At 39.8% G+C, this 15,334-nt stretch overlaps 1 protein-coding gene across 3 annotated transcripts in view; it reads left to right on the forward strand.

The window, feature by feature from the left end:
• The window catches only part of arid1b (AT rich interactive domain 1B (SWI1-like)), a 150,057-nt gene that overhangs the window by 40,148 nt on the left and 94,575 nt on the right, over positions 1 to 15,334 (forward strand). For all 3 annotated transcript variants that reach the window (XM_055230995.1, XM_033988062.2, XM_055230996.1), the window contains exon 4: positions 11,849 to 11,953. In XM_055230995.1, the coding sequence (XP_055086970.1) occupies positions 11,849 to 11,953 (105 nt within the window). The remainder of the gene's footprint in view (positions 1 to 11,848; positions 11,954 to 15,334) is intronic.

Consider the following 15,334-nt stretch of genomic DNA (forward strand, 5'->3'; position numbering starts at 1 on the left):
CTGAACAAATTGATACTTTTTGACACGTGAAGTGCGCGTGCTACTTATACTGTGATTTACCAAGATGTAGTTAAAGCTTTCTTTAGACAGCTCTGAATATGGAGCAACTCGAGACAAATATGCGAGCAAAAACCCAGCCATTTTGAAACAAAGGCTGGTGTCAGAATAGGAAATCGTTAGTCCTAGCATAGTAATTTTAAACACTGAGTGAAGGTTTCAGCTGCCATGCCTATTGTCTCCCATTTTAAAAAGCACTTATGTCTTAACTAACGCGCTTGCTCTCTATAGAGTAATGCTATTCGCTGTGAGGAGAGGCTGGGATTCATGGCTTGACATTTTGTGGCTATATTATGGTCTGTAGTCATTGCTGCTGATGATATTGCAGCAATTGACCTCATATGACCTTTATTCAACAGGTTCCTGTCCAGTCTAACCAGTGATTGCGCCATTCGGCATTTTATCTTTACTTATTGTTTCAACCTTAACTATATGAGCAAATATAAGCAAAAAATCTGATTACACATTGTTTTGCGGTTCTAATAGTCTAAATAATCTGATTATATTCAACATAATGCTAGCAAAAAATAACAAATGATTACGGACTATGCTAAATAACAAAGCAATTGGATAGTTAAACGTTCAATCATTCAGAGCACAGCACCAAGCTAGCCAGTGTAGAGATGTTTTTCTGGTCTAGTATGGTTTTAGAGCTATTTCTGTTTCAAAAGTGGCTACTTACTTTGTTAAAGTTTAGTTTACCATGTAAGTTAGAAAGAACATTTACAGAAAACGTGTTCATTGCCCCAATAGTGAAAATAACGGCCTTTTTATTTGTGCAACAGCTGCAAAAATTACATTATATTGTTGTCTTAAGGCAGCTTTAGGTCTATAAATATCCAACATATAAAAATTTACCTTTTTATCACTCTTATAACAATGAAAACAAATCTGTGCAGTTCTATTTAATGGCATTTCTTACATGTTTACTTTTGTTGCCAGGGATATGTCTGTTTTCCATTCAAATGCATGCACAGAAAAGAAGTTGCAATCAGCATACGTGCTTGTTAACATTGCATAAAAGCCACAATACCTTCTCCAGTCAATGCATCAACGCCGCAGTCCCGCTGTCTTTACTTCCAATCAAAAAAATGCCTTCCCATGTGTTACTTTATGCCCTGCACCACGCTCAGCAGGCGGCCAGCGCATACCTCCTCGGTTTGCTCACTAGCGAGCTCAACATTGAACACAAGTCAATCTATTTTGCCAGCTAATAAGCATCCAGTCCTATATTTTCACATACACATTGCTCTTTGCTGTTTGACCCACTGCGAGGGAAGAGGAATTTTAATTTGTTCCAACTGAACAGAGGTGATGGGTGTTGTATGGCTTGGAGGAAATAAACAGTGTAGCTGCTAATGGATGGATTTATATGTAGACCTTGTTTGGTAAGGAATGTAACAAAAACACAAGAATTATTATAAACCAGGGCATGGTGATATGGCCTAAAATTTACATCACAAAATAATGTGATAAACAAAATACATTGTATCTACAGCCTTTACCCCACTAGTTCTAACTTGTTTTAAGCTTTAGTTTAAGTTTTGCTTCTGCTTCATTATTAGTGTTTTAATGGCATCTACAGAGACTCCATGGTCACTGTAAAAGCTGCAGCTCCCAAACTTTTGTTCTTTTTAATGACAGCAAGTTAAGACATGTACTTACCTGGTTATTATGTAAAAAAAAAAAAAAGACAGTATTTATTTACATAATAAGAAGACAAAGTGAACATTTTTGGAAAGATTAACTATAGCCCCATAAAAAACCTGTGTGCATCATTCAATGCTGCTGAGGTTTCTGGGTAAAAATCTCTGGATAGCACACTGTTCCATGTTTCAGGTGACGGGAATTACCCACACTCACACAGGGAAATTGAGGATTTTCACTCTTATGACTTTCTCGAAAACATTTAAGTTTGACATTTTTGGAAAGTGATGTTGAATTTGACCACAATTTCAAATAGTAGTGGTGTTTCATTGGCGGTGTCGGGTTGTGTGTGTACTCTAATCAGCCGAATGTGCTGCGTCGATTGTGAGCAGAGAAAAGGTCGAGGCGTGACCTTTGTGTGTGATTCTGGACTGAAATGAGACATGATGTTAGCCTCTGTCTCTCTCTATCTCTCTCTCTCACACACACATACACACACATTTACACACACACTTGCAACAGTATACTGCAGATTAGGATGTCATTGTGCTATTGACCTCAGTTTTTTGACCCTGCATTACTCTGAGAAATCTAAGCTGAAAAGTTTTTTTTTTTATTTTGTTCTTCCGCCTTTCTGCTTGGTTCCTTTGCCTCCACTCCACTCCCATTAACCCTAGCCAGAGGACATCCTCCAGTTGATGGAGCCATTCCAGCTGCCTTTGACACCGAATTTGCTCTGCACCCGACCGCTATTAGCTGGTTTTGTAACAAATCGAGGGAAAACACCGCCGCCTTTTGAGTCTATTGCACCACTGTGACCTCATCTGATTGCACTGAGCAGAGCAGGCTAAAAGACTTTTTGAAGACTGATAGAAAAGAACGAAAAATAAGAATATGAAGTATAGGTGGAAGTTTGAAAACACCACTATATGTTTTTTCTTCTGAATTTTTGGGTCAACCAATAGGGACATTTCAGTATTAAATATTAGTTTACGATTATTGTGAGAAGAAACGTCATAATCTAAGTATTATTCATAATTATTGACACTATGAACAATGAGGTATAATTTACAGGTTTGCTCTCTAGGCTAATTCATACTCATGTTATGGTTAAGAGGAAGTTATCCTCTATTGCCCATTACATTTGACCCCATGTTATCAGGAGCAATGGGAGACCATGGAGTCCAGGAATCTTCTCAAAATCTTGGACAAGGATCATGGCTAAAAATACTGTGCATTTGTTGTATGAAGAAAATACATCTGTTATTCTAAACTTAGCTGAGGTGTCATTGTGGAAAATCTGTCTTCACTGATGCATAAAAACTGACATTCTGACTGTCTCCTCTTTGAAATGAGTTTTCAGAAAAGAGCCTTTTGCGTGACCTAAATCACAGTTTGGATGCGTACAAAAGGCCAAAAGTCTCTGAAAAGTAACATTTTCAAAAATACGCCTACATGTGGACAAGGCCTGCTAGAATGTTGTCTCTTTGCAGCTGCAGAATTTCATTTGGAAGTACTCCGCTCACTATTTAACTGTACTGACTTGATTATAGTGGAGATGGATATAATTGTTATAGCGCAGGTCAGTGAACAGTCTAAATCTTCATAACAGGGAAAGTGAGATCACGTTACCATCTAATACATTGTACCTCATAAAAGCAAAACGAGAGTGCTGTAATTTTAAGAATTTGGAGATTACTTTTATGGCATGTTTGTTTTATTGGGCAGTATACAGCCGAGTGTGACAGAGGAGACCAGGGGGAGGGATAGGAACTCTAATGCTGTTCTGGCCCCGCGCCAAGTGTAAACTCATAATGTTGTGAAAACAGCCTTTAATCTGTTATTCCAACCAGTCCCTGTTTAATTTTACACTCTGGAGTAATGTGTTGAATTTATGTTTCGGGAGTCATTACATGTAACTGGATATAGTCAAAGTGTGTCTGTGTGGATTAGAGTGACTTTAAAGACAGAACTCATTCCCACCGTGTAGCCCACCCCTCCTCTCCATGAGAATCTGATCCCACTCCTTACTTCCTCTATTGGCCTTAACAGTTTCCTCTTCCTCTCTGGTAGTAGGCTCCTGGGACATGCTTATCACCGTACAAAAAGATCAGAGCTGAGCAAGAACGGAGGTCGGCTAAGTCACTTACTATACTCTTAATGGTTTGGGATTGTTACCAACTGAGATGGATGGAGCAGTGTCTCATTATTCAATTATTCAATGTATTTATTTGCCTTTTCTGGTCAAAGTGATTCAAATATATTGCAGGAAACAACTGAAGTATATAGTGATATTGTCTTGTTTTTTCTTGGACATTTGTTATGTTTTAATTTTCAGTGCTTGTTTTTCAAAAAATAAAAGCTCACGTGCAAAAAAACTTTATACTTTCAGTGGGATCTTCTCTACATAGATCTGACCTTTGCACGGTGGCTTGATCTGCTTGTCTCTGTAGAGATGGGTACTTTTAATTCTAGGAAAGCAATAACACTGAGGCAAGCAGGTGGCAAACCCTTCACCAGAAAAGTTCAAATACTAGTAAACTTCTGATTCTTTGTAATAAATGCTTAACACTGCATTGTTAATATGTGGAAGTTTTACTATACTTTTTTAGAATTCCCAATGTGCAAAGCTATATTTTCATATCCTATGTTTGAAATATTGCAGTTAGCATCTTCCTGTAGTTATGTGCAATTACATATTTACTGCTCAGCATAAGCAGCAATCCGGGATTTAGTTGAGATTGTGTATTTTATGAGAAGACTTTAGAGATTTGATTGAATATCATATATTTTATAACCTATGGTCCCTAAACTAGAATCAAAATGGGGACACTATTACTTTTGACTATGCTTTTGCGACTTTGAATAACTTTTTATTGATTTTATGGGCCTATAGATTGCTGTAAAACAACACAATCGGGAGTGTGCATATGCCTCACCTGGACCCAAGAGCTGTGGACCATTTCGCATTTCCTGTCTGTCACCTCAACCGGCTACAACAGTGTGCCCTATCTCCCTTCGCCCTCCCCCTCCCCAGCCACCTCCTCATTTAATCACACCGGGTTAATTAAAAGGCCTTTCCAGCGGTCTACACCCTTGGCTTTATTACCCCATGCACTGTATACTCTGCTCTGTTGCTTCAATTATCGTCCTTCACCACTCTGCCCCCCACCCACCTCCCAGCCTTATGAACACACTCTCCAACGGAAATGGGTGCTCACCTTGGGTCGAGAGAGGGTGGACGGAGGAGAACGAGGGGGCCAGAAGTCATGGGTGCTAGAGAGTGGACAGTGGAGAGAAGCTACGGCACCCCCAAAGTTCAATGCCATTAATTGGTCGCCATTTGAATATTAAGCGAAGAAGTGTGTGTTAATTAAGGGGATAATAAAAGCTAGCTGTGAGGGGGGAGGCATGGAGGAAATGGAGGGCATATGGTGGCAGATGAGTGAAGGGGGGGGTGCTGTGGAGGGAGGGGGGGGGGCGGCTGGGTGCAGGGCGATAAGAGGCGAGAGGGACGTCCACGGGTAAAGGTCTGGCAGTGGTAATTTGCAGCGAGGCGGCGTTAATTGTCATAACCTTTTAAATGGCATGAGTTTATCGGAGTCCTCTAAATGTCCCCGCGTATCGCCACGGCAACCCCGGGCCTGCCGCGCTCCGATTTGCCCGCCGCTTGACGAGCACTTAAGTTTGATGAGTTTCCCGGCTAAAAAAGTAAATGATAAAATTGGGGAAAAGAAACTATATGTCAGCTAGCAGTGCGAGCGTGCTTGAGACAATGTTTTTAATTTAGTGTGTGTTTTTGACTGACACTCGCTAATTGCTCAACCAGAATCCACCACGTTTTTTTCTTCTTTTTCTCTCTTTTTTGATTTATGTTTGTTTTTGTACAGCCGAGCGGCAATTCAAATGCAAATGAACGTGAACAGGAGAGGTGTTTTTTGGAACGGTTAGGACAATCATAATGGCTCAGAAAAAAGGGGGCCCGGTAGTTAGCGCCATAGCACCCTGGGGGCCTCATTTAGCTGCCATTTGTTAGGAAATGCCGCTACATTTGTTCCTGGATACAGACTCAGACACAGAAAGAGAAAACAGTAAAAAATGTCACCGTCAAAGTCAAGCTCGCCAACACATTGCTATTGTTCCTGCGTGTTTAGCAAAAGTCGTGTGGGTGTGCATCAGTTAGCGTGGATGTCCTCTTTAACGGGAAGCCAAAGTCATTCAAGTGAATGGGCGGATGGGGGTTGGCGAGGCAAACTTCCAAAGAGTGTGTGAAGCTAAAGATGCTACAAAGACAGGCTTTTATTTGATTAGCCTGTTTAGGTGAAAGAGAATGAAACATCCTGGCAAAGGCACCTGCCGCTAGCACTGTCAGATACATCTGACATCATTGCTACGGGACGGTCTCTGCTCCTCCAGTTTTATATGGGTGGCATTGGCTCTCTGAGTATTATGGCGGATATGGAAGTGTGTGTGCCCCGTGTTGAGCGCTGGTCCTCACTTGTAGTGTCTTTGTGCTAAAGGTCAGGGGGATTGTGAGATAGAATCCAATTTGAAGGACATGGCACTAGAACAGGCCCCGTACAAATGGAGCTATTAAGAGCTCACCGCTATATGGAAACTCACACTTGGACAAACAGCAGCAATTTCCATTCTAATGCTCACCTTTTCCCTGATGATAATAAGTATCCAAATGTCTGTGTTGGTGGTGTACATGATGGCATTTACATAAAGGTAAAGCCTGCCCTTTAATATATGGCAGATATAGCAGGAATAATCATACGCTAACCGCAGTGTTTCTCAGATGTTGTGTAATGGATCAAAAAGGCAAGTGTCAGAAAAACATGAACATCACAGCAAATGTTGGCATGTCAAGATCGCACCACTCCGCAATGCATAGTCGCTGATTGTGAATTCAATTATGGCACCGTCAGCCTGATTGGTGTGAGTCGTAACTGGCGCATGTGTAAAAGCAGTCTACTGAATATGGATGCGCCGAGTCGTCGTTGCCAGCACAGTCTCTCTCTGATGCATAGGGCTGTGTACGTGTACGCATTATTCTCACTAACTCGTCTCTCTCTCTTTGAAGGCCACAGTTTTACAGCCCAGCCAAATGAGCGGGAAAATTGATGTTAAAGGATCTTTTGAGCCAGGCTCAGCGAACGCACATAAACACATACAGTTCTAAGATAATAAATGTATAATAAGAAATTATTGAAAAAATCTGATCTAAAACAGAAATGGGCCCTTTGATAGAATGTCAGTGTAAATGGCCCATAGTTGATTATATACATCTAACATGACACTCAATATAATGCCCACCAGATCTTCAAACTGCTACAGAAACAAATACTCCTGCACGACCATCCAATACATGGATGGTATAGCCCCTCAAGCATCAGTGAGCGTGCCCCTTAAGTATTGGAGGGTCACAGGCAAATGTGCTGTGCTTTATAATGTGTGTGATTAGAGTCTGTGAGGGGAGGGAGTGAGGGAGCTGAGTGGCCTCCCTCCTAAAGGCGCACAATTAAGCTTAATTTTTAATGAATATTAATGGCATTAACATCAGATTTTGTGGAGATATGCATCTGCCAAGGTCCAGGGGAAAAAGAGGGGGATGACTAATTCATTTGTGAGTCATGAATAAAGCGGCAAGAGACAGGAGGGTAGAGGTGAAGGTGCTGGGATCAGCCACTAGAGAAAGGGAAGAAAGAGAGAGAGATATATTCCTGCATATATTGATAAAGTCTGATGTGATGCAGGTAACTTTTGCTATGATTTGGTTAACTTTCTGCCCCGAAATAGAGTTAAGCTACTCTGTTTTGTGCACCATTGTTAAAAATCATGTTCTACTTCTTGATTTCAACTTCTTAAATTTTTGTATTTGGAGCCATTTTATTGTTTCGTCTTTTCAAGAAAAAAACGTGCTTCCATAATATCAGTTTTGATATTTAAATAGAATAAATAAATATTTCAATATTTCACAACAATAATAATCATATTTGCCAATAGTAATGTAATAGGGTAGGGACTGTGTGAAAGACATGCGGGCAGACTGTTCTAATCTAGCGCTGAAGCATGTCAGATGAAACTGCTGCCAAAGTACAATTTGAAGTAATCCATATCTTGTCTTTGCTATTTATAAAAAGGGATTGAAGACACATGTCAGGTGAAATCAGCTTTAGTTAATGGCTGTGATTTTTTCGCCGGGTGCTTTTGTTTAGTGTCAGGGGGAAGGCGTCAGACGTGCCTGCGTGCTGTCATACCAGTTTCACCGCTTATTTGTCCCGACAAGCAATCAAACCCATTCAAGTAAAGGCAGGCCAACTCTGCACCCTGCACCCTGCTCCAGTGCACAGACAAAAGAAGGTCCCAGCTAAGGATTGGTAGTGTTTTTATAGTAGAAAGTGACAAGTGTCTAACTTGATCTGATCTTGCAACTGTCTCTCTGACTTTTTGACCTGCTTTTAGCAATACAGGTCACTAGGTAGAAAAAAATATTTGTTGAGGAGCTTTTCAGGTAGATTTCTAGCTATTAAATGATTATGCGGGATCTAGATATAGGGGTGGGATATATTGACAAAAATTTATATCAGTATATATTTTTGGAGTATTCCAATTTCAGTATTCAGACCATCAGGTTGTGCTGAAATAAGTCTTTAAATGTATTAGTTGAGGTTTAAGTATCAGACTAATGCAAAATGACCCCCAAAAGTGCAGAAATATTACATCTAAACTATATAATTGGTATTCAAATAATAAAAATGATAATCCCCCACCTCTATCTACATCTATATATATATATATATATATATATATATATATATATATATATATATATATATATATATATATATATATATATATATATATATATATATATATATATATATATATATATAGGTAACTAGATATAGAACACTAATATGGGCTAAATTGATATTGCATTTGGAAGTCATGACAAAATGCAATACATATATTTCCCCTTCTCCCTACTGTATGACAAACCAAATTTTAAAATTGAAAACTTCTGTAGTGTCTCAGCAGGGAATAAAAATGTCCATTCCAGGAGCAAACATCACACAGACAAATGACTTCTAAACCGTCTTGTAAAGCATGTACTGACATCATGTGCAACAAAGTCATCTTTTACTTCTCCAACTCTGTGTGAGCGGCTCCTGAGTGACTGGGATTAACACTGCGCTGCTATATTGATTTAGGTCTGTATAAAGCCTCTGCGGCTCTATATATTACATTGCATTCAGCAGTCATCTATTCAATCACATCTAATATTACACTGGCTCTCCACACAGCTGTCTAATAGCATTTAACTCACAGTTTGATTCCCCGCGTTCCCCCATGCACTTCAAACACTTGCCTTCAATATCCTTCATTTCTACTATGCCAAGATGGAGTCTTTTGAAAACGCAAGCAGGATGAATGAGCGTGTCTCGGCATGCGCGTGTGTATGTGTGAGTGTGTGTAGAGACAGGATTAACTGTGGCCTAAGGCTTAAGGTATGGAGTGGGGTGTATTTTAGAAGCTTCTAAATTAGCTGGGAAATGGGATTTTGAGACAATGGACTGGAAAGAACTCAAATGAAAGGATGCACTCGCAGCACTCCTTCACTCCTCTGATGTCTTTTCTGCTCCACATTTTTAATCGTAATTGCCTAGGCCTGTGAGATTTCACCTTGTTTGTTTTGGGCCCTCAGTCTCCTTGTAAGCCCCGCCTCCTGTGCCCCATGTCCTTATTACGCTTGACAGGGATGATGTAAGAATATGAGCGTAAACAGTGGCACGAGGCAACCCTGCTCACTTTGACCCACTTAAAAGAGAAATCCCCTGGAGTACACGCAAACACACACACACACACACCCCTACACACACACACACACTTACGCCTGAGTAAATATTGGACTTGGGTCAGCAGCCACTCTACAACACTATTCAGCTGGTTGTGTGTCCGTGTACCTTCCACTGACTGCACATGTCCAGCTCTTCTTCTATTTACCTGTGCAGCTCTATTTGGGTCAATATTAGTTGAGAAATGTAAAACCAAACTTCAACATGCGCCATTGTGTAGAACTACTACCATTTTTTGTTATGGAGGGGAGAAATTATTATTATTATTACTGCCTTAGTTGTAAATATCTACACTCTATGTAAATTCTAACTGAGTGTCATTTAAATTTGTCATGAAAACAGGTTTGATTTTACTGCAGCTAGATCTGATTGGGATTTCATTTCCTAAAACTAGTCAGATCTACTGGATAAAGTTATTATGGATAAACAACTCTTGAGTGTATTGTATGGTTAATAAACAACATGCTAATTAGTGCTTTGCTAATAACAACAAAATATTCGCTTATGTGTTGCTATTTTCTGTGGCACCCTTTTTGGAATGCGAAGGGTTTGTTTGGGAACAGTTTGTATTAGCAGCAACAAATAACACCATTGGTTTTCCAGCTTGTATATTTTTTGGCATATTTGTACAGGAATGTGTGATTGCCATAGCTTGTACAGTATGCACGAGGGAAACTACAAAATTCATTTTAGAGCGAGGAGTGGGTAGTAACAAAAAAGAAGTTGCTGAGTAAATCTGCCACGCTGATTAGCTTTAGTGCTTCTAGTAAATATCCAGACCACATGAATGCACAATCAATGCAGGCCTAAACTAGCAATCGTGGGCATTGTATTCAAAACAGCAGTCACACTGTACCCGCCCACTTATTACCACACACATTTACTATACACCTACCATTTGTACATTGTGATCTGGATTTTTTGATAAAACTAAATGTTTTCAGTGTAGTTTGATTGAAACTAAAATAAATACCTGAATAGATGCAATCATTTTAATTGCTGAAATTCTTCCTCCATATGCAGCTAGAAATATCCTCATTTATCGAAGCAAGAAAATGAAAATCTAAATGTACTTTTAATTTTTATGGCTTGACCCCTATTTCTGTCTGTTAAGTGGGAAAGCGGATTCTATATGCCGTTATGGTAAATTAATTGACTATATGAACAGATGAGGCTGATAATACCCATTCATTTGATACAGGTGGCGGTTGGCAATGCAAATCTAGTTCCTGCTAAATGGTGCACTGCATGCCCACTAAATACCTGCTCTGTGTAATAATTGTATTTATACATTTTTAATATTTAAAATGATCAGATTTAATTGGCTAATGATTTTAATCTGAATTGCCTGTATGGGGCATTTGAAGTCACTACATTTTGAATTATACATGAACAGACTTTTCGCTGCTTGTGCTTACGATACTATGAGAAATATAGTTTAGGAAAAAAGCTTAAATTTTGTCTTGTGGCACTGATGTACGTTTAATCCTGTAATATTAAGGGTATTTTAGCTCGCTGTAAGGAATACATCATCTTACTGGCAGTAACATGGCCCACCTACTGTACCGATAAGAAATCAAACATGGGGAGAGAAAGTGGATTTGAAGGAACTGCCAGAAGTGTGTGTGTGTGTGTGTGTCTGTGCTATCCCAGTTATCACTAATCCCTCCACTCAGGGCTCCTTAACAAGTTGCCATTGTGCGGCCGATGCTTAACATGATGGAGAAACGACCTCGGCGGTGAATGAAAAGAGGAAGGCAGAGGCAGAGAGATATGGAAGAGAGTGTGGGAGAGGGCAACACCTCCGACAATGGGAGGAAAATTGGTTTACACTAGATAGGCGCGTGATTACAGAGGGGAAGAAAATGACTTAGATTTGAACAATAGACCAGGCGTGTGTGTTCCAATGCCGGTGTGTACTTCTGTATACTATGCCGGATTAGTGGGTGGTTATAGGCCCAGATTTGGCACAGATGAATTGACGGTTATAGCTGCTCTAATGGTTGATTTTGTTAGCTGTGTTCTTCTGTTTACTGTATTAGAGTGTGGTTGTGTGTTTTGTGTGTTTGTGTGTTTTTCTCCTCCTGCTTTTGCGACTTTGATCTAACCATGTCAACAGGAGGCTGCACAATACAGCCCTAATATGTGGTTTCTTATGTGAGTTCCAATAGTGTCAAATGTTTAAGCCAGAGCTCTCTGTGTGTGTAGCAGTTTGTATTTAATTTAGAGCTTATGGATTGGACTGATTTTCTCCATTTGTCTCTTTTGTTTCTACACTCCAGGAGACCCAGCAGGAGAGCTTTAACACCAGGGGTCCAGTCACAGCCAATTCTGCCAAGGCCAGCAGTGAGGACAGTGTACCCCAGGACCGCCCGTCTAGCCTGCCGGTGAGTGAGAGAGTCCAGTGTATCACTATCCAGTGTTGTTCCACATGTCTTTTTACCTGGATACAAGCAAACAGCAGGACAATCTGTTTACACTACTCATGCAAGTTTGATTCTCTGTTATCCTTTTTCCACAATGAAAATAGTTACATATTTTACATTTACAACTTCTGTAATTTGTCCTGTAATTCTTCATTAGCATGTTATTACAACAATAGCCAAACCTATGGGTGGCTGCAGTTCACAGGTAGCGCGTTTTAGTACAGAGCAATGGCCGTGTATAGGTGGTAGGTGAACACTGGAATTTTCAGTGAAACGGCATATCGAATGTAATAATAGCATAAGAAATACTCAACATTTAACTAAGAGGGTTAAAACACTAGCTTTACACATTAAAAGTTGATATCCCAGCTTTAATGATGATGTGACATTTGTGGAAACCATTGTAACATGGTTTAAAACTCTTGAGTCAATTTTACATCATGTGTCTCCTTTAAGGAACAAGTGAATTTGAATTAGGTTTGTGTAAGTTTTAAATATCGTTTGTTAACTACAAAACACATTTAGTATCACTGACAATATTTTAATACCTGGTTTGAGAAAATGCTACAGAAACTACTTTCATATTGCTATATCGTCTTACACACAGTTAAACCACTGTTCCAACGACACTCTCTGCTCTAGCTTTTGTCTATGTTTTGACCTAAGCCGCACCAAAGACAAACAAATGATAACCACTTTTATTCATCAGCTTTGGTCTGATCATGGCGTTTCACATACTCCCACGTGAGCAGTGAAAACATATGCAGGGACGCAAGGCATTCCCGCCGGAGCGCCCATGCAGTCACACTACTAACCCACACGCACTCAGCCTCCTGGCATTCGGACCAGCGCATTTCACTGAGCAGGTTGGACTGGAGGAGTAATCACAAGATCCATAAGGACGAGATGTGGCTTGGCCATTTTTGCTTTTGTTGTGTTTTCCTGGCTTAAACTAATTTTCACTTTCTGTCAGTATGTTCCTTCGCAGCTCCTCAGCACTTTGCAAGAATAGAATAAATACACATTTGCAAATTGTCGGAAATATTGGCACGGCTCGAGGTGCGCGGCGTTTAATTTACCAGATACTTTGGAACGGCCTCAAGAGCGGTGTGATGAAGTGAAATCTAAATTAAATGCATGAAATCTAATTAGCTAAAATACTTTTCAGACGCTATACTTTTTTCAACTTAGTTAACTTTGCTCTGTGTTTAGTCAGTGTACAAGTTCTTCATTTTCTAAAAAAATTAACCCAAGAATTAATTACCACAAATGACTAGTAAACAAATTAAACTCGTACTAAACCCATACACCAGCCAGCTACCCAAGAGATAAGCCAGGACTAACCCATCAGTTAACAGGACCAAATCAGGATAGTACCAGGTATAGATGGGATGCCGCGTGTGTGTCATACTAAACTTTCAAATCAGTACTTCTGATAATAAAAAATACTATATTTTCAGACAATTAACTAAACTAACTAAAAAGTGCACTTAATATTACTTTGTGGTATCATACTAATTCATATATTAATCTAGACCATTCTAAAACTAAAACTAAAAACTCTTTGACCCATCTATCCTGCCAGTGAGAGAGTCCAGTGTATCACTATACAGAGTTATTCCAATGTCTTTTTACCTGGAAACAAGCAAACAGCAGGACAAGTTGTTTGCAGTCCTCATATTTGTTTGATTCTCTATTATTCTTTTATCTTTGTTATATTTCACATTTGCAACTTCTGCAATTTTTCATTAGCACATTATCACTACAATGGCCCCGCCTATGTGTGGCTACAGCTCACAGGTAACAAGTTTTAGCGAGTTTTCTAGTTTTTGTTTTTTTTAGATATGCATGCGTTTTTTACTTTTAAAAAAAGTACAGAGCAGTGGCCATTTATAGGTGACTGGAATTTAGCAAAGTTCAATTTTGTCTGATTTATGTGATTTCTTTTAGTATCAACACTTGTATATTCTTTATATCCTTTATATTGATATAACTAAGTATATTAGTATTTTAACAACCCTAACTAACTGAAAAGCATGCAAGCAGTCAATTTCTTTTTTATGTAATATTTTTAATTAGATTTTTTTCCTTGTATACCCGTGGTGTCCAAGTCCGTACCATATCCATAGTCCATATCATCCTCTCTAAAGCAGCATCATCAAAGCCCCCTTGCCCCCTCTCCTATTGCTAAAATGAAAAGCACACTTGATGTATTAGTGTGTGAATCCATAGCACTAAGGCAAGACCTCTGCATTTGAACCAGGACCACTATCAGCTCTCTTACCCCTGGGTCCTCCGTGTGTTTTTTACATCCTATCCAAAAGCCATCCACGGCTAGCCTAGATCCTAATCGCCGGCACATTTTTTGATGGGCGAGACACAGAGAAAGCGATGGATAGATAGAAAGAGGATAGAAGAGGAATTGCCAAGCTTTTTTCCAACAGGCTGTCATTGCAGAGATGTTCACTCTCTCACTCTCTAGCTGGCGTTTGATGTCAGATCTGAAGCTGCTGTCATCTTTTTTCACCTCTTTCTCTTTCTCTCTCTTTTCTCTCTACTGTCAGGGGGAGGGAGAGAGAGGGTGCAGGTCGACACAGTGTCATGTTGTTGTTTTGGGAAAAGGCTGTCGTGTGATGTGGCGGCAGTTTTGAAGCCAGACTAAAGGGAGAAAGTGCTTTAGTAAGTTATCACAAACGTGCGTCGCACCACCCCATGAAACATAATGCATAGGGGGCATGTAGGGCTGTGAGTAGTTTGTAACTGCTATTCACACCTCAGTTAAGTGTCTGCATACTTCAGATATGATTACTATATTGTTGGGCAGCATTCGTCTTCAGTACATCGACAAGTTGAACTGTTAGCACAGTTATAGTAGTCAAGCCTGTTATTCCAGTTCCAAACAAAGCCGACATTCATAGCCTAAATACAGGTAATAATGTTTCACAGATTTCTAAACTAGTCTATACTCCCAATTTACTCAACACTATGTTTTAATAAGTGTGGTTCAGAAACACAGTATCAACCTATGTCTTGTGACTATGTTACACACAGACTTTGTTTTTCTGTGTGCTTGTAGTGTTATTTGCTCAGTTATAGACCACATAAACAGTGACAAACATTTGCTGTTGATGATTGGTTCACAGTGTGTTGTGGTTCACAAAGGTTTGTGGTTACAAACACAGAATAACAAGAGTTTTGCTCCTGTTTTTCTCTTGCCTTTGTTGCATTCTTGCACCTTGTATCAAGCTAGTGCTTCACTGCCACAGTGAGGTGGGAAGTACTGCCCTCCCTTTGCCACCTCCACCCTCCTCCAGCCCCCGTTCCAGTCACTACATGTTCCCT

This window comes from Periophthalmus magnuspinnatus, chromosome 22 (genome assembly GCF_009829125.3).
Source record: "Periophthalmus magnuspinnatus isolate fPerMag1 chromosome 22, fPerMag1.2.pri, whole genome shotgun sequence".
Classification (NCBI taxonomy): Eukaryota; Metazoa; Chordata; class Actinopteri; order Gobiiformes; family Gobiidae; genus Periophthalmus; species Periophthalmus magnuspinnatus.